The sequence below is a fragment of the Malania oleifera genome, chromosome 9, assembly GCF_029873635.1.
Source record: "Malania oleifera isolate guangnan ecotype guangnan chromosome 9, ASM2987363v1, whole genome shotgun sequence".
In the NCBI taxonomy this organism is placed as follows: domain Eukaryota; kingdom Viridiplantae; phylum Streptophyta; class Magnoliopsida; order Santalales; family Ximeniaceae; genus Malania; species Malania oleifera.
Window position 1 is genome coordinate 36990220 of NC_080425.1, and position 23400 is coordinate 37013619.

Here is a 23400-nt window from a genome sequence, read left to right on the forward strand (position 1 = left end):
TTTGCAAGCAAAACTTCCTTTGTTGGACGGCAATTAGGTGGACAAGGGTGGGGAAGTTTCTGAAATTAGGGCTGAGGGGGAAAGGTAAAAAGATTTGGATGGTGAAGCTTCTAGAATGAGTTCTGCAAATTTGCGAATTCACCACAATTTTGAAGGAGCAGGCCTGGCAAGCACTTAAGTACCCAGATCGTGCAGTAGGGTCATGATGGAAGGAAAAATTGGTGAAGGTTGCTCAAGTAGTCCACAATCAGAAAAATTATGCCTTAGTTGTGGGGCTGATTTGCGATTGAAGGAATCTGGGGTGTCATTACCAGGTTACAAAGCCGCTCAATCAGCGATGAATGTCCATAAGGTGCAGGAAACTAGGGTTCTGGCAGTTGCTGCTAATCTTACTGAGGTGGCTAGGGACGCAAAAGGGCACGATGAGAGTACGAAATCTGGGCCTGATTGTCTGGTTCTCATCCTGGGTTTGAGCCAAGTTTACGAGAAAGGAGTTGCTTCTTTTTTAACAACGCCATTTAATAGAACAGGCCTACTGCTTTGACAAGAATCCTATGGGCCTTTCTCTGGATTCAGAAGAAGTCTTATAAAAAGGCCCAGGGCAAGGATATGGGTGTTAAGGTCCTTCCCTTGAATGACCCTGTTTATGAACAAGCCCATTTTCCTAGACAAAATTTACATACAGGAGAGGTGGGTATTCAGCAAGAGGTTAATGAAATACAAAATCTTTCTCCAGCGCTTCAAAATAAGCATATATTGGATAAACATTCAGATTGTAATCAGGATGATTTTAATTTGGTTTTGAAACCAGTTTGTGAAGAAAATGATGATAATAATAGAAGTATCAGCTTGGCTGTTGATTCTAGTTTTGCAGAGGGATTAGAGGCTGGTGTTGGCAGGATTAATAAAAAAGTTGGATTGGGTAGGAAATCTGGTGTTTCAGGAATTAATTCTGAAAATATAAGGGTCATAAGGTGTATGCTCACCGAAAGGCTGCGATGATGGGTGCGGAAATGAAGAAATTATATGAAGCAGAAAGAGAGCATTTCAGTGTGATAAAGCCAAAGATTACAAGGAGAGATTCTGAAGGAGAGTTGAGCATTGTGGAAGATACACTTGCTAAGATGAAGGATATAGCAAGAGTTAGCAAAGGGAAGGAGGTTAAGAAATAGGTAAATTTTTCAGATAACAATAGTGATGACATCAGCGAATTTGATTGTGGTGGTGGCTTGCTGTTGGATGAGATTCGGGAAAAATATGGATATGTTTCTGATTCCTGTGATGTTCTTGGGGATCTATCATATGTGCATCCTGCCCCGATGGAAGGATTGGAGGGGGTTCCTATTTTGGGAACGATGGATTGGATAGTTCCTATTTTGGGAACGGAGGATTGGATGATAAACTGCAGTGCAATGACGGAATTTTACTTATACCAGTGGAGTTGATTTCTAGGAAGGGCTTAGAAGCCCAAAATATATTGGATAAGTTGGATTTAAAAATGTGTGATACTGGTGGAATTGAAGTGCGCTTGATTGGGGTAAGTATAAGGTGAAGAAGGGTCATAGAGAGCTTGCAAATTTAAACTGCTCAGTGAATTATTACGGAAAGGGATTGAAAAGGGGTTTTCTTGGATTGGAGTACTTTTTGGTTTTTTTATTTTTTAGTTTGATTTTTTATTTTTTATTTTTTATTTTAAATTTTCATCTTTATTATTATTTTTTGTTTTGTTTCTATTTTTTATTTTTCCAGGTGGACCTTTTGTCCCCTTAGGTTGTAACTTCTCTTTCTCAATCTAATATACCTTGTTTTTTATCCAAAAAAAAACTAGATTTTAATGGGGCTGGTAGTTGAAAAAAAAAAAAATGTTGCCATGTATTATATCCTGTAATAAACCCAATGGAAACTAAACTGAAAATCATACCGTCAAAATTAATTTTGACACAATCATGACAAAAAGGCTCCTTTGCGACATGGAGGAAAATTTGCATCACTTTTATCATGACAATAATGGAGGGTAGCATGTCTATAGTTGAAAAGAAATGAAATCACTAAATCACATGGCAAATTCTATATATTTTATACCTGATATGATGTCAACACTTTTCAATTGGAACATTTTTCAAATTTTGATTTCCTTAAATGGCAAAATTAGTGTCTATAAGTGATTGTCTTGATCCCAGTTAGTCTAGGATACTTAGCAGACCTCACTTATAGGACCAGCTGAGCTATTTATGGACTAGGCAAGGCATCCCAAGAGTTTTCGAATGTTATAAATTCAAAGGGACAAAACTACTTAAAGGGCACAGATGAAATTAAAAAAAAAAATTCAAAAATCACAAGGGTAAAGCTGTAAACTGATTTTTGTTCATAACAGGACCATGAACACCACATTATGCTTTTAGGACTAGTAGAATTTTAGTACAAGGATTTTAGTCATGAAAAGGATGAGTTCTTTTGTCATTAATTTCACTCCTACCTTAATTTCCTCATTTATTTATTTATTTATTTTGGAAAATTTAAGAGACTTCATTACCTCTAATTAATTTTTTTTTTTTTGGGGGGGGGGAGGGTACACAGACTCTACAGGGAGAAAAGAGATCAACAGTCTATGGAGAGGAGTCTCTATGAAGTTCACTTAAAAAATACACACTGTACAGGGAGAAAAGAGATCAATAGTCTATGGAGAGGAGTCTCTATGAAGTTTACTTAAAAAATATAGAGTTCACTACAGAGTTGACATTGATGGGTGAGTCCTCAAAAAGCAGTCCATTCTGGGCTTTCCATATGTGATAAATGATGGCAATCCAGTGGAGATTTATATCCTTCCTTTTTGGAGAGGAAGAAATAAAGTCCAACTCTGCATTCCAACAAGAGAAGCTTCTAGGCATATTCAAAGAGGCAAAGGTCCTTTGGTAAATTTCCTTAGAAGTTGTACAACTGAAGAAAAGGTGTCTGCAGTCCTCCACGGAAAGAGAGCAGAGGGGGTATGATGCAGATTGGACGTGTTCCCAGGATTGAGTTTGACCAGAGTGTTAAGTCTGTTTGCAAGCCAACTGATGGAGTGCTTTGGGATTACTGGAGGTGAACCAGACACTGCCTGCCCCGCTAATTTCTAGATCCTTCTCTATAATGTAGCTTGAAGCAGTTTTGAGGGAAAATTTACCATTGGTTGAGAGAGTCCATTTATTTGTGTTGGCTTCATCTGGGATCGGGGATTGGGGGGGGGGGGGGGTGAAATGAGGTCTAATGAAACTGGCCAATCTAAGAGTTCTCCTTGGTCTTTTCGAGTCCCCGTTGCTAATGATATCACCAACTGTTGCATTTGAAGGGAGACCCAGGTCGGAAGATAGTTGAAGGCCAAAGCTATGAGTCAAGGGACTCCTGTCATGCCAGTTGTCATAGAAGAGAAAAATTATTTCTTCCATTGTTGATTTCGGGCGTCACACAGGGATACATTGCATTCCTGGCTTTTAAAATGGCCTTCCAAAGTAGAGGTGCACATAGGAGGGGGTTTTATGGTCCATATGCATATGTTTCTGAGCTTGTAGGCAAAGATCTGGGCAATTCAGGGGGAATTTTTTCTGGTAATGACAGCCCACAACAATTTCAGAGCATTTGCTTCATTCCATTTAGAGATGTTGTAGATGTTTAGCCCTCCTTCTGAGTATGGTTTACAGACCTTTGCCCATTTAACTTTGCAGCTGGTAGTTTTCCAGTGATTTCCTTGCCAAAGAAATGCTTTAATCTTATTATTAAGCTCCTTAACAACTGACTTGGGTAAGCAGAGAGTTGAGCCCCAGTTTGATGAGTTGCAGTCTACCTGCATAAGCAGAACTTACAAGTCCACTGTTTATTCTGCCAGAAATGTTCTCTAGAAATACCTAGCAGTCAATTCTATTATCCCTTGTAGTTACTAGTGGAAGTCCTAAATATTTGACAGACAGGCAGTCTTATTTTACTTCAAGGATTGGCAAGATTTCCTCTTTTTCAGGTGGTTTATGGCTGAGGTAAATACCTCAGATTTGGAATGATTGATCTGGAGTGCAGAGAGAGAATGCAATAGAGAAAGGGCATTTCTTGATCCATGCTGCAGAGTCTGAGCTGCCATTAGAGGAAGATTAAGTCATCTGCAAAACAGAGGTTTGTGAGCTCAATCCTTTGGCATTTTCTATGGAATATGAAGTCCCTTTTAGGCACCCAAATGGAGTTTCCTTGTAAATACATTATTAAACAAACAAATAAGGCGAAAGAGGGTCACCTTGCCTAATCCCTTTCTTGCCTTTGAAGTACCCCTCAACCTAGTCATTAATACAGAGGGTAAACTGGTAGTGGAGTTGCAAGCTTTCACCCAAGAGATAAAATTTTCAGGCTGCCAATTTCTTTGAGAGTCATGAGGATGAAGTCCCAGTTTGCTGATGCATGTTTTTTTCCTTAATATTTATTGTTTTTTATTAATTTCCTGCAGAATTTTCTCATTATTCTCCTTCGTTGATATCATCTTTCACTCCTATCTTTTTCAATGTTGAGTTCATTTCATTTTCCCCGTCAATCTTTGCCTTATTCTCTTTTTAGCCTCAATCTCCTGCTTTGATTTCATCCTAGCCCCGTGCACCACATCTGAAATTTGATTGCACCCTTGTGTTTATTATCTTGAGAACATTAATTTCTTCGTAAGACAGGTTAAATATATTAGTTAATGCTTGGAAAGTAATGGTTAACTGCAAATCATGCATTTGATTAGGGTTCATCTAACTTAAATTCTATTGTTGGACTATCCACGGGTTTGAGCATGTTCAATCTGCTTGAAATTCATGGATTCAAATCTAGAATTTGCGGTATTCAAACCTACCTTAAAGCATCTATGTTAAGTGTTAGTGGTTATTTTTGTCATTTAGTATTATTAGTATGTGTTTGTTTATGTTTGTAAGTGTGAGATAGTAAGGTTATTTTGATCATTGGTATGTACTTGACATATATTATAAATAGAAGGAGAGACCTATCATTGTGGACAGGTCTTCCATTTTACTCAATAATTTAACGTGGTATTAGAGCAAGACCTGACCTAAACCCTAACCGCCACTAAACAAAACCCTGAACAACATAATCTCTTGCAAACCTGCGGCTGTAAATGGATCATCAGCATCACCAAAGTCGAGGAGCAGGTTCAGGAGTTTCCGGAAACATTGTGAACGCTGCTGTCCTCTTCGAAAAACTCAAGAAATGCTTCATATTTTGCCAAACTAACCATATTGCAAGATACAAAACCTGCCATCTGCTACCCGCAAAATTTCACAACCAGAGAAGCCTCCACACACCGCACATGCCGGCCAAAAGCTGGCAGTGCAGACCCCACATGCTGGCGCATGAGAGGGTTTTGAGCATCCTTTTTGCTCCGAATTCCTCCCAAATGTCTTGAACCCTCCCTTACACCATAATACCAAGTTTGTCATTTTTTTTTTGTCCAAAGATATCATTTTTTTAGGTGCTCATGTGCAGCATTCCAGGAATGATTTTGTTTGCTAATGCCTAAAGCTGTTGGTCAATGTTTATTTGTTCATTGAGGCCTGAAACAGTGATATTGCTTTTTTTGTGAGTTGTTTTTATCTTGTTCATCATGTGCTAGTAATTTGTCGAGTTGTCAAACATTGTGTGTTGGGGTGGAGTCCATGAATTCTAGGAGGATGTTGTTCATTTTGTATTTCTGATTTGCTATTGTATTGAGGCTCTGCATATTTTGGGATAGACTTCCAAAATCCAAAAATTCGTTTCCTGTATTAGTCACCTGTTTGAGTGAACAATGTACAATAATGTCTCAAAGGAGTATTCCAAGGTTTTTTTGAGGTATCAATCATCCCAACAAGTATCTCATCACATTGCATCTTTTGCTCAAAAATGTCATCTTAATGTCTATATGTCATCTGATATCTCCTCTTGTTGCCTGTACAGTCACTGCTACACTACTTCAAATCCATTGTCACCTTCTTCATCTTTCATTGGACAAGTTGAAACAGTTAGTTCCTACTGAGTTTTGTTTCTAATTTTGGGTGAGTCTTGTCAATTGGAAAAACATCATCGTGTTCCCTTTGCTTCCCAAGTCAATAAACGGGTGGTTATTCCTTTCATGCTTTATCTCTTGATTAGTCTGTAGTTAGTTGTCACTGGGTGTACAATGTCGGAGTCAGTCCAAATGGTTTTGTGGCTCATTTGAAGGCCCACCTTGTTGCTAAGGGATGTACGTAGGTGTATGGTTTGGATTATTGACACACAATCTCTCTGATTGCCAAACTTGCCTTAGTATGTTTGTTCGTCTCCTTAGCCACTACTTGACACTGGCGTTTACTTCAATTAGATATGAAGAATGGTTTACTACATGATGATCTTAAGAAGGAGATCTATATGGAGCAATCCCTTGGATTTGTTGCTTAGGAGGGAGTTAGGCTTAGTGTGTTGGCTCAAGAAATCATTGTATGGTTTAAAACAATCTCATAGAGCATGGTATGGTTGCTTTAGTGCTGTAGTACTTGAGGCTGGACTTAGACAGTGTAGTAGATTACTTTGTATTTTATTTTCATACTCCATCCTGAAGGATTCTCCTATTGTGTATTTGGATGATATTGTGATTTTCAACAAAGATGATCAAGGTATCCAGGGCCTCAAGCATTTCCTATACATGAAGTTTTAGACCAAAGATTTGGGACCATTTAAGTAGTTCTTGGGTATATAAGTATCAAGATTTCGTATGGGAACCCTCTTGTCATGGAGGAAGTATGTTCTTGATCTTTTAATGAGACCACAACCATGGATCCTAATAGTAAGTGCTAAATATGAGTGATTTGTTGCTTGACCCAAGATAGTATTAGAGACTTGTTGGAAAGTTGGATTATTTCAAAGTCACTTGACGAAATATATCTTTCACAAATCGCAACAAGTGTTGTGAGTCAATTTCTTGATTGTCCAAGAAAAGTCATTAGGATGTAGTAATTCACATCATGAGATATCTCAAAGGCACACCTAGTGAGATCACTTATATCAGGATCGAGGTGACACTTATATTCAAGGATATATGGATGCAATTTGGGCTAAGGCACTTTCTAATAGGAGATATACAACTTGATATTGTATATTTATTGGGGGTAATTTGGTTTCTTGGAAGAGTAAGAAACCCAACTATGGTGGCTAGGTCAAGTGTTGAATCGAAGTATAGGGTCGCGGCTCACAATATGAGTGAACTTGTTTGGTTGAAGAAAATATTGGAAGAACTCTGTTTTCCACATTTTTGGCCTAAGGAGTTGATGTGTCATAACAAAGCTGCTATTCATATTGCGCCCAACCCAATATTCCATGGGCAGACAAAACACATTGAAGTTGATTGCCCCTTTGTTGGGGAGAAACTATTGTAGAAGCTCATTACATAAGTGAGGTCTGATTTGCAGCTAGCTGATTTATTCACTAAAGCCTCGGGGAGTGTTTGTGTTAAATTCATTTGTAACAAGCTAGGATCATATGATGTCTATTCTCTAGCTTGAAGGGGACTATTATTTTGGTCATTTAGTATTATTAGTATGTGTTAGTGTTTTGTTCATAAGTGTGAGTTAGTAAGGGTATTTTATTTTGGTCACTGTTATGTACTTGACATATATTGTAAATAGAGGGAGAGACCCATCATTGTGGAGAGGTCTTCCATTTTACTCAATAATTTAATAGTTAGATTCAGTTTTCTCACCATTGGGCTGCAGAATCACTTGTAACCGTAATGGTATAGGATAAATTACCATGTATTTATGCAAGCACAATAAAGAAAATACAACTTTTCCTGTGATGCACTTAATGTCCTAATTTTTTCACACATAGTTGGACCCAAGCTCGGGTAAAGGAGGAGGGTTGTGTTAGGTAGCTGACAGCTAGCGTAAAATTTGTCAGATCACTATGATATGAATCCTTTCCGAATATTTGTTGGGGCGTCCCCTATGAGTGATGTGTTGCACTTGTACCATCCAGGTGTAGCGAAAAGTGGGCGAGGGTGGGCTAGGTTGTTGCCTTGAAGCGACGCACCGTGTCGGTGCCTAGGTATGGTGTCAAATATGCGAGGGTTTCTACATCATTTTGAACGTGGGTAGGTAAAGAAGTTAGTTCAAGAAACTAAGATTAGATTAGCAACTTGGAATATAGGGACACTTATGGGTAAAAGCATGGAAATTGTGGACACAATGATTAGAAGAAAAATAAATACAATTTGCTTAAAGAAACTAAGTGGGTGGGGGAGAAAACTAGAGAAATTGATAAATTAGGATTTAACCTTTGGTACATTGGAAAGAAAAAAATAAGAATGGAGTAGGAATTATTGTAGACAAAAACGTAAAAGATAGGGTTATTGATGTAAACAGAGTAGGGGATAGAATTATATAAATCAAGATGGTATTAGGCAAAGAGATAATAAATATCATTAGTGCTTATGCTCCTCAAGTAGGCTTAGCAGAAAGTCTTAAGAGACAATTTTGGAAAGATATGGATAGTATTATACAAGGCATACCAGGGACTGAGAAAATATTCAAAGGAGGAGATCTGAATGGACACGTTGGAAGGGGTAATAAAGGTTATGAGAGGATGCATAGTGGATATGGATAAGGAGACAAAAATGAGTTTGGGGATATGGTCTTAGACTTTGCTATGTCATATGATTATTTTATAATGAATACTTAATTTAAGAATACAAATAACACTTAATAACCTTTAAAAGTGGACAAAATAGAAGTCAAATAGATTTTTTTTTTTTTAACTAGGAGGGTAGATCGTTTATCATGTAAGGATTGTAAAGTTATTCCAGGTGAAAGTCTAACCACACAACATAGTCTTAGTGTTAGATATATGTATTAAAAAATGAAAGAAAAAGGATAAAAATATAAAATACACTAGTGTAAGAGAACTAGGTGGTGGAACCTAAAGGGAGAAAATATAATAAAATTTAAAGATAAAATGATCAGAGATGGGGATTGTGGACTATAGAGGATGGGATTGATACAAATACTTTTTAGGAGTAGATTAGCTAGCTCTATTAAATAGATAGCAAAAGAGATTTTAGGTGAATCAAGGGGAAGATTCATAAATAACAAAGAAAGTTGGTGGTGGGATAAAGATGTCTAAAAGGCCGTAATAAAAAAAAAAGAAATTGATATAAAACATGGCAAAAATGTAGAAACATGGATAACTTTGAAAAGTATAAAGAGGCGAGAATAGATTTAAAAAAGATCATTAGTGAAGCTAAACGCAGATCATTTAATAGTTTGTATGATAGACTAGATACAAAAGAAGGAGAAAAAGATGTATTTAAACTTGTTAAAGCTAGAGAAAGGAAGAGTAAGGACTTAGGAAATGCAAAATATATAAAAAGTGAGGATGACATTGTCTTGGTTATGGACGAAGACATAAAAGATAGATGGCGAAGTTACTTTAGTAAGTTATTTAATGAAAACCAAATAGAAGGCTTAAACTTAGAAATGACAAATGAGGAAAAGACTAAAATATGAGATTTATTCGCAAAATTAGAGTTAATGAAGTTGAGTTTGCACTAAAAAAGATGAAAAATGGAAAAGGTATAGGACCAGATAACATCCCAATTGATGTTTGAAATGCTTAGGTGATAACATAATTATATGGTTAACTAATTTATTTAACACGATTATAAAAACTAAGAAAATGTCAAGATGAATGGAGGAAACGAACTTTAATACCTATATACAAAAATAAAGGAGATATTCAAAATTGTAATAACTATTGTGGAATTAAACTTATGAGTCATACAATGAAACTGTCAGAAAGGGTAGTTGAATAAAGAATAAGGCTAGAAACAAAGGTATTAGAAATTCAATTTGGTTTTATGCTTAGAAGATCTACCACAGAAGCTATGTATCTTTTAAGAAGATTAATTAAAAAGTTTAGGGAAAAGAAGAGGGACTTGCATATGGTATTTATTGACTTAGAGAAAGCATATGATAGGGCACCTAGAGAAGTTTTATGGTGGGTTTTAGGAAAAAAAAGGTGTATGTAGTAGGTATAGTAATGTCATTAAGGATATGTATGATTGAGTAATGACTAGTGTAAGGATTATAGATGGAGAAACTAGAGAATTTCCAATCACCATAGGTGTACATTAAGGATTTGCTTTGAACTTTTATCTTTTTGCTTTAGTGATGGACCAAGTGACTAAGAACATTCAAAATGTGCTGCCGTGGTGTATATTGTTTGCAGATGATATTGCATTGATTGATGAAATTAGGGGTAGAGTAGAGGCTATGTTAGAATTATGTAGAGAAGCTTTGGAATCTAGAGGCTTTAGGATAAGTAGAAATAAGGCGAAATATACGAAGTGTAATTTCAATAATGGTAGGAGGAATATTGGAGATAAAATTAAACTTGACGATGAAGAAATGTATAGCACTTGTAGATTTCGATACCTTGGATCTATTATGCAAAGTTGAAGGAGAAATTGAAGATGATGTGATGCATAGAGTCAAAGTAGGTTAGGTAAAATGTGGAAGTGCTTCAAGCGTGCTTTGTGATCATAGAATACCCTTAAAACTAAAAGGGAAGTTTTACAGGACGGTTATAAGACCAACTATGCTATATGGATCAGAATGTTGGGTTATGAAAAAATAGAATAACCAAAATGTAAAAGTTTTCGAGATGAGAATGCTTAGATCAATGAGTGGTATAGCACCGAAAGATAAGGAATGAACATATTCGCAATAAGTTAGGTGTAGCTCCTATAGAAGATAAGATAAGGGAGGGACGACTTAGATGGTTTGGGTACTTGCAACGTAGGTCACATAGTGCACCACTGAGGAAGAGCGAGTTAGTTACTGTGGCGGGTAGTAGAAGGGGTAGGGGTAGACCTAAAATAACTTGGAATGAGATAGTGAATAAGGATTTAATAGCCCTAAATTTGTCAAAATAAATGGTCCATTATCGCATAAGTTGACGGAAAAAGATTCATATAGCCGAAGCCATCTAGTGGGACTTAAGGCTTGGTTTTGTAGTTGTTGTTGTTGTTGTACAATAAAGAAACTACATATAGATATGCACACATAAATTTTATTGTTTGTGTTTGTACACGTCTACATGTAGACATCTAGAATGTAATTTGTTTCATATAAATAAATAAAATATATGAAATGAAAAGTGCTCTTGACTATATTCAATATTTCAAAATGGTTGTTTTCCAACTCTACTCTCATTTCACCCTCATTCTCAGTATCCTAGTTGATTGCTTGAACTTAAATATCCCTTCATTTGTCCGAGGGTAATTTGTTGGGTTTTAAACCCCTTGCCAGGCACACTCATACTTATTATGATTTTGTTAATTCATTTTGTGCATCTTTTGTCTTGTTTGTGACCCCCCCCCCCCCCAAAGACTTTCATAATCCCTCTAGTTACTTGTGGTTGGGTTCTTGGCTGTACAAGCATTGGCATTTTTTTTTTTTGCTGTCCTTTCGTTCCTTCAATCTTCCTTTTATTTTCTTTATTAACTTTTCTTTCTTTCTTTGGGACTTCATATCCTTTCATGTTTCTGAGGTAAATCTTGCCTGTTCTAGACCCTTTTTTGCATGTAAAATAATTGTTGATCTTAACACTTGATGATTTGTCCATCTTTGTAATTCTTCTACTTTTGCTTCATGGAAAATGAGCATGAAGAAATTTCACTGGTGATCAGTGTCTTCAGAAGCAATGCTGAATAAGTGGATAGGGTTCATTTGACATCTCATGCACTCAGCTCAATCACATTTGGGCCATGCACAATGAATTCTATTTAAGTTTTTGCTTTATATATATATAGGCCTTGTCAAACGACTGGTCCTTTATGCTAGTGATTTGAAGTGATACAAATTGGAAAAAGTTCTAGTGTCAGCCTTGTTATGACGTGGGACAGGCTTGTCTTTCACTTTCTGCAATTAGGAACAAAATTTTCAAGGGTCAGTCTGCCTTGTTAGAACTTATCTATTGCTCAATTTAATTGCCATGGCAAAAGGAAGATTTTTATCTTGCGGATTTCCTTTAGTTTAGGACACAATGTTGAAGGATTCTTCTTTTGATTCTGTGCGTGCAGGGTTCAATGCATCTGATCTTTTCTATGCTTTGCTTTGGTGGGAACCTTTTATGCACTGTGCTGCCCTTTATAGACTAATTAAATAATGTATCTATTGCCATTTGCAGGGAACAATGTCACTGGAGCAATTGCAGGAGTTGTTGCTTCTGGTGCTGCTCTATTATTTGCTGCCCCTGCAATTGCACTTGCTTTGTGGAGACGAAGGAAGCCACAGGATCATTTCTTTGATGTGCCTGGTAGTACATTTAACAAAATATTTGTTGCTTTTTTTTTTTTTTTAAATTTTAATGTATGGGATGTATTTCACTTGTAACTTGTTTTCTTTTTCTTTCCAGCTGAAGAGGATCCAGAAGTTCATCTAGGACAGCTGAAAAGATTTTCTTTGCGTGAGCTTCAAGTTGCAACAGATTATTTTAGCAATAGAAACATCCTGGGCAGAGGGGGATTTGGTAAGGTTTACAAAGGGCGCTTAGCTGATGGTTCCTTAGTGGCAGTAAAAAGGCTAAAAGAGGAGCGTACTCAGGGGGGTGAACTGCAGTTCCAAACAGAAGTAGAGATGATCAGCATGGCTGTGCACCGGAATCTTCTTCGACTACAAGGCTTTTGCATGACACCAACAGAACGCTTGCTTGTCTATCCCTTTATGGTTAACGGAAGTGTTGCATCATGCTTAAGAGGTGCTTCTTATTGGCCTCTTCATTCTTTCCTTTGCATTTTAATTTTTTATTTTCTAAATAAATGTATTCACAATTGCCTTAATGCTATTGTTCCATCCACAAGTTGGTTTGTCTTTTATTTATACTATCGAATTAGAAAGTTTACCTGAGGTTTCTATTGTCGATATGATATCAATTTTTTCTTCTGGTTGAAAACAAAACCTAACATGTTGTTGGCTTATTTGGAATTGTTTGTTTTTGACAGATGTTTCCCTCTTAAGTCTTGAGGTGGCTGCAATTTTTAAGTTTAACCCTTTACTTTGATCAACGCCAATGTTGTTTACTGTCATGAAAACAAGAAGGGAAAAAAACATAAAAAGGTGATCTAAATTGTTCACATATTACGTGTCTTGGAGTTACCAACAGAGCATAAAAATTTTTGAAAAGATATGTTTACACTAACAGTATAATTAAAACAGGAATTCTTATATTCCTAATTTCATTTTGTCCTGTCTCACTCTCCCACCACCCCCCCACCCCCCCAAAAAAAAACAGGAAAAAAACATGATGTTGGGATGCTAAAATTTCAATTCCTAGGGAGGGACCGAGGGTAGTGAAGTTTTGATTGTACCCCCTCTTACTTTCCCTGCCATTTTTTTGTAAATGAAGCAAAAATGATCTCTTTTAGGGCTTTTATGCGTTGTATGTTGGCGCTTGCTGGACACAAGTTGTGTATGTGTGCAATTCTAGTTATCTTGAGCTTGGGGAGAGGACGTTGTTTAGTGACCAGAAATAAGTTGGAACATTGCTCACATTAACAATTAAGGAGCTAAATTGTCTCCGTTCTCAGAATTAAGGGAGAGATTTTGTCAAAAGCTGTGGAATATATTTTTTTCTGGAATATATTGAATTTGGCCAAGCTCTGGAATTTTGATTACCTTTGAAAAAGAATTTATTGGGATCTTCAAGTATGAGATTCACAACATGTACCTTACGGCCTACCGAAATCTCTAATGATTTTTTTTTATTGATTTATATTTTGCATTATTGTAGAGCGTCTCGACACACAACCTCCACTAGATTGGAAAATACGGAAACATATTGCTTTGGGATCTGCCAGGGGGCTTGCTTATTTGCATGATCACTGTGACCCTAAGATTATTCATCGTGATGTGAAAGCTGCAAATATACTGTTGGATGAGGAGTTCGAAGCAGTTGTTGGAGATTTTGGGCTGGCTAAACTTATGGACTACAAGGATACTCATGTGACCACTGCTGTGCGTGGAACAATTGGGCATATTGCCCCCGAGTACCTGTCCACAGGGAAGTCTTCAGAAAAGACTGACGTTTTTGGGTATGGGGTCATGCTACTTGAGCTCATCACTGGGCAGAGGGCTTTTGATCTTGCTCGGCTTGCAAATGATGATGACGTCATGCTGCTTGATTGGGTATGCTTCTACCACATACAATGTGCACACACATCTGTCATCAATTTTATTAGTTGAACTATTACATGTTTCCAGTTTCTCATTAGAATTTTGAGTTTGCTGAAAGTTTTTGATTTTCCATTGTTCGCCAATTTTTGGGATTTCCTAAAATAAGGGTTTTGGGGGGGGGGGGGGGGGGGTGAATTTCGGTTTAGTATTTTCTTTAGGAGGGGAATAAACTAAAGAAGTGCTATAGGAATGTAGAAAGACAAAGGAAATATTGCATTTTTATGGAAAAAAGAATTTGGAAGCATTTACAACTGATTTGGATGCAAATATATATGCACAATGCTAATTAGATATTGCAATTTGGATAACAGTAGAACTTAATTTTCTTTTTGAATTGAATTAATACTTCGTATGAGTAAAGGACCATGGATGAATATAGAAAAGTGGATTTCTAGTGTAACTTAATCTTCAATTTTTGATTTTTAGAAATCTAAAAATTGGTCAGATTGAACATTGCGCAAGCAGCTAGACCAGCCATGTTAATATGCTGTGGAACCATATAAAAAGTGCTACTGCATTTTCATCCTGTTTAAGACTATTTAAAACTTTGTACACCAGAACAATATTCACACGCACACACATAGATATATACATAAATTGATATATATGATTGCGCATGTGTGTGTGGTTGGGTGGGTGTGGGTTTGGGTGTGGTCTAGGTAGGATTTATATGTGGTCTTCAGCATTGATCAAGAATCATATTTTTGATGGAGAGAACATATTTCTCCAAAACTATGTTGAAAAAATAAAGCAGAAGATGGGGCACATTGACAAATTTAAGTAGAAGAATAAAGGTGATGCAGGAGCATCTGAGAAGCCTCCTAAAGCCATGTGGGCCTTTTGTCTGTTTACTTTAGACCATAGGGAGCGTGAGTTTAGCCTTAATTCAGTTTGTTTGCCTGTGTTCTTTTGGTTTTTATTTTATTTATTTTTTTTTTATTTATTTTAAAACTGTTATTGTGTCCCTATATTTAGTTGTTCTAAAGGTCTTGAATGTTGTGAGGGGCTAGGATTTTAGGGCTGTTGTGACCCTAGCAATTTCATGAATCCTCAAAAGCAATTTGCTAATATTAATATGGAATCATTCTCTGGTCTATTAAACCAAGAAACACATGTCAACTTCCAACTGCAATCTCATTGTACCCTACTGCAATCCAGTACTTTTATTGCTGCAAATTCCTGCAAGGTACGTGTTTATACCTGCTGCAGCAACTAGACACCAGATCTGAAATTTGATGCATTGTAAAGGAAGCGGAAAAAAAATCTTCAGATAAATATAAGTGGATGACTCAAGTTTAAGCGGGAGAAGCAAGAAGAGCCAACAGTATAAATTTAAACAAAGGATCATTTCATGCAAAAATATATTTGTTTCAAGACCTTAATATATTACACTTGAAAGTGATGGGAATAATGGTATGCCATAGCTAATTATTTATATAATACGAGAATTAGGGATAATCAAAATGAGAGAAGAGATAGGAGAAAGTGGGAGGGAAGTTTCTGCCGGGAGAGAATTACCTCCACATGCCGAGTCACATAATAAATGTGTTAAGGCTTGATATACATTGTTAGCCCACAACCCAAGAGCTTAAGCTTTTAGGTAAAGTGGCAATCTAACATGGTATCAGAGTCATCTTTTGGAGGAGGCCCTCGGTTCTAGTCTTGTTGCCTTTGTTTATTGTTTGTTTGTCAAGAACTATTTTATTCCCTGCAACAGGCATCATTTATTGTGTGTTTTTCTCTCCATGTGCAATTGGGTGCATGTGCGGGAGAGTGTTATGGCTTGATATACTTTGTTGGCCCACAACTTAAGAGCTTAACCTTGTGGTAAAGTGGTAATCTGTCGACATGAAATATTTATGACAAAAATATGTCAGAAGCAAGAAAATTATAATATAAAATTCCATATGCTGGGTCCACTAACACTCCCCTAAAGCTGGGGCTGTATAAATATTTAAATATTTACCCAATCCCAACTTGGTACTACAATGATGAAAGAACAAAGCCTTAATAAACATCTCCCTACTAATTACATGAGCTGAGAAAAAAGCTCAATCTTCTCTATCACAGCATCCCTAACAATTCACATAACTAAATGTGCTTTATCTCATGAAATACCAGATAGCTGGAAATTTAATATGATCTATCACAATACACGCCTATAGATCTTTTCATAGGAAAACAAACTCGAACAGGAGAGACCTAACTCATAAGACACGTGATACATTAACTCACTGACCTTATAAGCTACAACTAAATACTCCATTTCAGTATTTGATCTTGCAAAAGTAGTTTGCCTCTTGCTATGTTGTGTGACAAGATTATCACCTAGTTTGCCTCTTGCTATGTTGTGTGACAAGATTATCACCCACGGTACCCAGTAGTAGACCTCTTAACTTCAGTGGAGCACGCCCAAACTGCATTGAAGTACACAGCGATATCAGCATTCCCATGACCACCTGTCCTTACCAGTACAACCCTTTTTGAGATAGTGAAGAATCCTACGAGCAGCATCCCACTGATCCTGCGTAGGATCTTCCATAGATTAACAGCTCCTACAGAAAAAGAAATGTTAGACCTGCATCAACATTTATTTGAATGGTACATTTATGGCCTGTACTCTGATACGGGGATGAAAGAGCAGCAGCTAAGCCATGCATTATGACAATTTACCAACCAAAAAACTGTACAAGTCCACTTTAATTACTAGAGCTTGTGCCTAAGAGACTGAAGCACACATTTCCATTTGCTCAGGAAGATTTGTGGGATTCTTCAAACTCCTAGAAAAATTCCTGCTTTTAGCCTTGTTCTTATTCCACGGGAGTCATAGTTTTCCAATTAAAAACATTTATGCTTATAAAAACCTTCTCCTGAAATTTCTGGTTGCTGATTGATATGAGTGCATAAGCAGTCCAACACCAATTCCAATCCCAAGGCACATCCCAAGACCAATCCCAATACCAACTCTTACCCCGGAATTGAACCATGAGAGTTGGTCATCCTCACCGAGACACATTTCATCAAAGTACATGCTTGCATCAATTTTCCCATCTAACTTGCAATCCTCAACTTCGGCATCTGTTGTCTGCAAATACCCCAAATATGACCATTAATCAATATAATAAACAGGGATTAAAAGAAGCATGCAATTTCAAACAGTTTTGCGACTAACACAAGCTTATGAAATCAATACCACAGTGAGATGAGCTGGGGAAGGACAAGGGTCAGGAAAGCAGGAAGATACAGAAAAAAGTTAGAAGCATTTGGGAAACGCCTATGCACATTATATACAGCATAGGCAAAAAACAATATTTAATTACGGTGAAATACAAAGTAACATATTAACTGACATAATTACACAGACAATATTTTCACATGGCAATGCCTAAGAAGATGCAGAATTACACTGTAGTTTTATCTTTGTCTAATCAAAACAATCAAGGTTGCATCAGACTGAAGGGCAAAACAGAGGTTCTAAAAAAAGAAGTCACCTAGTAATGGTTCCTGTCGTGGAGATCAAAACATATACTTGGCAAAGAAATAGTTATTTGTTTGTGGTGTGACACTTTTGACAGTTGTGCAGTTTGTGTTTTAACTAGATTAAAGCAAAGTTGTGTCAAGATTCGTTGTATAAAGGACAATATTAAGGTTAACAGTTAAGTATTTCAACTTTCCAATCAACTTCCTAAATTAATGTTATCTTCAAAATCTTGCCCATCACCTATGGAAAGTTTCACATTAGGGTCTGTAGGAGTATTTAGCCTCCAGACATTCTGGTCGTAGAAAGGTCTAAACTGTACTTCCTCTGAGGCAAATCTAGACATGTGTTGCATTCTAGGACTTAAATTTCGATTTCGATGGCCTCAACTCAATTTACGGAAATTTCAATTTCAATTTAAAGAAATTGCGGAAATTTATAGTAAATGATGGAAATTTACAATAAAACTTTAGGAAATATTAAAATAGATGATTATGCTTAATATGGTATCAAAATACATTAAAAAAATGCATATATGACAAGTTTTTAGTGTGTAGGATATTAAACTGCATATCGCGAAACAAGCTATGAAGTGAAGAACATTCAAATGATTATAAAGTTTTGAAGCTATTCCTTTAATGATTTAAGGCTGCAAATTATAATTTAAACAATTACATTTTCAATAAATATCATACATTTAATGATCTATTACCACATGGACTTTCTTGGTGGCTCAAAGTCATCTCTCCTATACCTATCATTGGGATTTTGGGATGACATATATTGTTTACAATAATCACTCCATGTCATATAATTTCCAAAATATTGAGTATAGGTGTACATGTGTTATTCATACTCCTCCACAGTCATCTGGTTCATGGCACTACTCGGACAGAAGATATTCCTTTATTAGGATATCTTCTTGCAGGTTCTACTTGTTGTGTAAGTCCATAGGATTGTTTTGCATTTGCATACTGGTCATACCCATATTCTTGGCGCGTTTGTTCATACCCATAGGCATATGGTTGCCAATTTCCATATTGTCGTGTCTGCTCATATGCATACGGAAATGGATGGCCATATGCAGATTGTGAGGAAGTGTTATGTGCAGATTGATAACCACTATAACTATTAGAGTCATGCTCTATTCCTATACTCATTGATTCCAAACTAAGGGAAGAGGTCTCCTCTTCTATTTGATGCATCTTCCCTTTTTCTTTTCTACGACTGTACTACCTATCAACTGAGCGCATTTCTCTTTGTGGACCCTCATCTTCTAGTTGGGGAGGATGTGTATATTCCACTTCTGGTCTATAATCTTGCCATCTCTCATTTCCTCCATAGTCCCTATCATCACCACCTTGCCCACTACTACCGCCGAGTTTAGATCTGCCACCACCAGCATCGTCGTTGTCATTATCATCATCACCACCAGAGGGCATAGTGGATGAAGTTCCATATCTAGACCCAAGATTCATTAGTGAATCATGACTACTAGATATTACTTCTTCTACCATCACCTGATTAACATCAATACCAAAGTCATCTCGTGCATGCTTGGCCATTTGTGGGTGGGGACTTCCGTCTCGTTCATCAAGATGGGATGGTCTAATGCACTAGAAAAGTGGATACTCATCTTCATCACCCAATTCAAATGATATGTCAAGAAGGTCCGAGGGATCTTGTTCAGCCACTTTGTCCATTTTGACCTCCATATGTCTTATTTGAAGCTTCATGTTGTAATGACAAAAAACAAGCTATTGAAGTCTGGTGTAGGCTAGTTCATTTCTTTACTTTGTGTAAAATGAGTGCAAATGTGCTCCAATTTCGTTCACAAGCTAATGAAGATGCAGTTTGTGACAAAATGTGTAATGCTAGCTTCCTTAGGATTGGAGCACTTGATCCATACATCATTCACCAATCAGCTATGCAAGATATTTTAAGGACATAAGTTAGTACTTTGTAGATTCTACTTGAAGTTTGTAACTTTGTATTGTACATTTATATATAAATACTTACCTGGTGCCATGGTTCTGCTTCTCCAAAGCTTCTTTTACCATCTCTAAATAGAATAATCTAAAAAAATTGTTATTGAATAATTAAACATGCATTAATACTTATTTTATTTAATTTTTATTTTGAAAATATACCTCATTTTCAATTTGATCTAGGCCAGAGGAATGTGGCTTAAGGGTGTTAAAACTTTATGAACTGCATCAAGAAAATAAGGATCTTCCCCAACACCTAATTCCTGAAATAACCTGTTCTCTTCTGACAAAATATTATACAGAAAATATTGGATTAAAACTTTTGATTGCTAATTCAGCATTTTGAAATGATTTGTATCATGTTTTGGAATGTTTGTACCAATTTGCTGCTTGCATGGCATTAGCATTTTATAGTAACTATGTGACGTAGGACGAGAAGTAGGTATTTGGATGGACCATTTTGACCCAATTTGGAGGCCTATGTTGAAGAATAGGGTCAATGATTTATTGGGTCTGACACCAAATGTTCTTAATTAGTTGTTTAAGTTTGTGTGTAGTTTGTTTCTATTAGGATTATGTCTATTGGGGTTTTTTTTTGTTGTATTTATGTATTCTAGGGGTATGTTTGCAACGTAATGTAGTTTTAGGGGTATGTGTGTAATTTCATGTGTTTACGGGTTTTCTTATAAATAGTGTGTGAAAGCCATGTTGTAAGCAGTTGATGTTGAATTTGAATTGAATTGAACTTGAGTTTGCCCCTTGTATCTCCCCTCTCCTCTCTTCCCCTTCCTCTCTTCAATTTCATCCTATTTTCCCATGGCTGCAGAACATTGATGCTGCCCCTGCATCATTTGGTATCAGAGCCCAACCACGATCTTCATTCTTCCATTTTCAGTCCCCCATTTTCCTTCCAATCTCCTTCCTCCTTATTTTCTTTGCTTTCTTTTCTTCTTCTGTCTGCTCTGTTCTGTCCAGCAACCTCTCAATAATTCTGCTTTGTCGGTTCTGTTTCTCCTCCTCTTCTTCTCTTCTCAGTGCTGCTCTGCAGCATCTTTTTTTCTCCTCTTCCTTCTTTTCTTCCCTTCCTTCTTCTCTCTGATATTCTGCAATCTGAAAATCTCTTTCCCTATGTTTGGAGAGGCCTTGGATTTGGATTTGTATTGGATTTGGATAAGATGTAGTATAAAGTTATATTGAAATTTGTCCAAATCCACCAAATCCAAATCCAAGGTCTGAAATTCATGCTCCCAGATGCAGTGTTTGTTCCTTCATCTTTCATTCCCCCCATTTATCACTCTCCCTCCCTGTTAATCTCTCATGTCATTACCACCCACAAAAAGCCCTTCAAAAAAAAAAAAAATGAACGGCAGTTTTGCAGTTCTGAATAATTTTGATAAAATTCCAGTTGCTTGCCCAGTTTTCAAAACCCTAATTTCATGGAATAAATTTGCACCACCACCACCATCATCAAAAACAGAACCCCTTATCCTTGCCCCTGAAATTTTATCATCATCTGAGCAGCAATGAAGCCCCATGCGCCACCTGAAATTCTCCAGCCGCTGACCCCTTCAAAATTTGCCCTTGCCGGAGTTTTTTTGACACACCACCACTTCCATCCGGGCAACCGCGAGTGGGATTCTGCTAGACTCCCCTCTTGCTGCCATATTTGCGAGAAATTGGTTCTAGCCACGAGGAATTGGTATTTTCTCCTGAGATTTTGTTTTGCAGGATGATATTTTTGGTTCCAGACTTGAAATTGTGCAAGTAAGTGCGATAATTTGCTACAAGAAGCAAGAAATTGCCTATGCCAGCATTGGAAATCAAGTTTTATTGCCGCATCTGAGAGTTCTCTGAGTAAATTTGTTTCATTTCTGCATGATACTCAAGATTAAATGTGACTTGAAGATTGTTCTTAAATATTGAGAGTGAAGTATGTGATTTGTATCATATAATTGCATCTTGGTGACCAATGTTGAATTGTTTGCAGAGGTGGAATTGTTATCCGGTAGGGTACTGAACATGGAAAATCCCTTGGAGACTATTGCCAATGCTTTGAATAGGCTAACAACTGAAGTTGCAGCCTTAGGTAAAAGGCTGATGGAATTTTCTTCCGAACAAGATGGTGAAATAGCTGCTGTCCCTCATACTTTTAAGTTATGTTAAGGCCAAAATAATTATTTGAGTAAGGGAATTAAACTAGAAGTCTCAAATTTTAATAGTGATGGTTCTCTTGATGAATTTGATAATTGGATGTATTCTTTGGAGTACTATTTCCGATGGTATGACCTGAATGAGGCTGTAAAGTTGTACTTTGCCGAATCAAAATTGAAGGGAACTGCTCGAATTGGTGGATTGAATGGTGGGAGATCTTTAGAAGAGGAGATTTGGTGAGATTACGTGGGATGAGACGAAGCAAGCCATGTGTGAGCAATTTGTACCTTCCAATTAGCAGCAGCGGGTTCATCTCCAACTCTTTGATTTGAAACAAGAAGAAAAGACAATGATGGGGACAATGATGGGAGTACACTAGTAGATTCTATCATTTGGCTACACGTGCCAATATAGAATGGGAAGAGGATGTGGTCGATACAATGCTATAGAAAAGGGTTGAAGCCAGATATTGCCTCCAAACTTGCTACTTGACATCTCACTACAATTAGGGATGCAATATGGGCTGCCACTCTGACTAAGGAGGATATGCAACGTAGTCCTCCTAAAGCTACGTCAGACCTTTGATTTGAGAAGAATATTAGTAAAGTTGTGCGAGAGAAGATAGTTGAGTGATTGGGTAAAGGAATTTAGACTAATTCCCCTTGGAAGACTCCTGAGCATTTTGGAACAACTCTAAAAGCCAATCATTTAAATGCTTTAGATGTCAAGGTTTTGGGCATCGAGTTGCACAATGTTCTAACCAAGTCATGTTTGTTGCAGAAAATGATGATGATGATAATGACATTCAAGTAGTTGAAGCTGAAACAAAAATCCCAAGTGACATAGATGATGATGGCAATGTGAAAATCTGTTTATTGCTTTGATACATGCTCTCTTCCTGCAAGCTTGATGAAAAAGAAGATTGGAGGAGTACCAACATCTTTCTAACTTAGGTGATGTGCCAAAAGCAGCTTTGTATTTTGGTTATTGATTCTAGTAGTTGCAAAGAGTAGTTTTTAGAGAATCTATGAAGAAGTTAAAATTTGGAAGTTGAGCCTCATCCCAAGCCATAAGAAATTGTTTGGGTTAATAATACCAACTGGAAGGTCCCTGATTGTTGCTTACTTACCTTCAACATTGGTTCCACTGTCGAAATAGTGCAATGTGATATCCTTCCTCTTAAAATGTCATATCCTTTTGGATTGACCATGGCATTTGACAGGAAGGTGAATCATGATGGATATGAGAATTCTTATTCCCCTCTCCATTGACAGCAAGAAGTATGAGTTGATGCGTCACGAATTCTCCTACTTACCAAGTTAAAGTGCGTCATTGGTTCCTTTCTTATGAAATGAGATGATTCTATTCATGGTGTTGGGGTCCTCGGTACCAACTTGATGAAGTAGAGTTCTTTTCGGAAAGAGCGAATTGAAGTAGGATGCGAAATAGGTGTTTGGGCGGATCATTTCAACCCAATTTGGAGGCCTATGTCGAAGAATATAGTCAATAGTTTATTGGGTCTGGAACCCAA

At 37.0% G+C, this 23400-nt stretch overlaps 1 protein-coding gene across 2 annotated transcripts in view; it reads left to right on the forward strand.

Annotated features, from left to right (window-relative positions):
- Positions 1-23400, forward strand: part of LOC131164254 (BRASSINOSTEROID INSENSITIVE 1-associated receptor kinase 1-like) — an 83087-nt gene that overhangs the window by 53890 nt on the left and 5797 nt on the right. For both annotated transcript variants that reach the window (XM_058121303.1, XM_058121304.1), the window contains 3 exons: positions 12208-12336; positions 12436-12777; positions 13810-14204. In XM_058121303.1, the coding sequence (XP_057977286.1) occupies positions 12208-12336; positions 12436-12777; positions 13810-14204 (866 nt within the window). The remainder of the gene's footprint in view (positions 1-12207; positions 12337-12435; positions 12778-13809; positions 14205-23400) is intronic.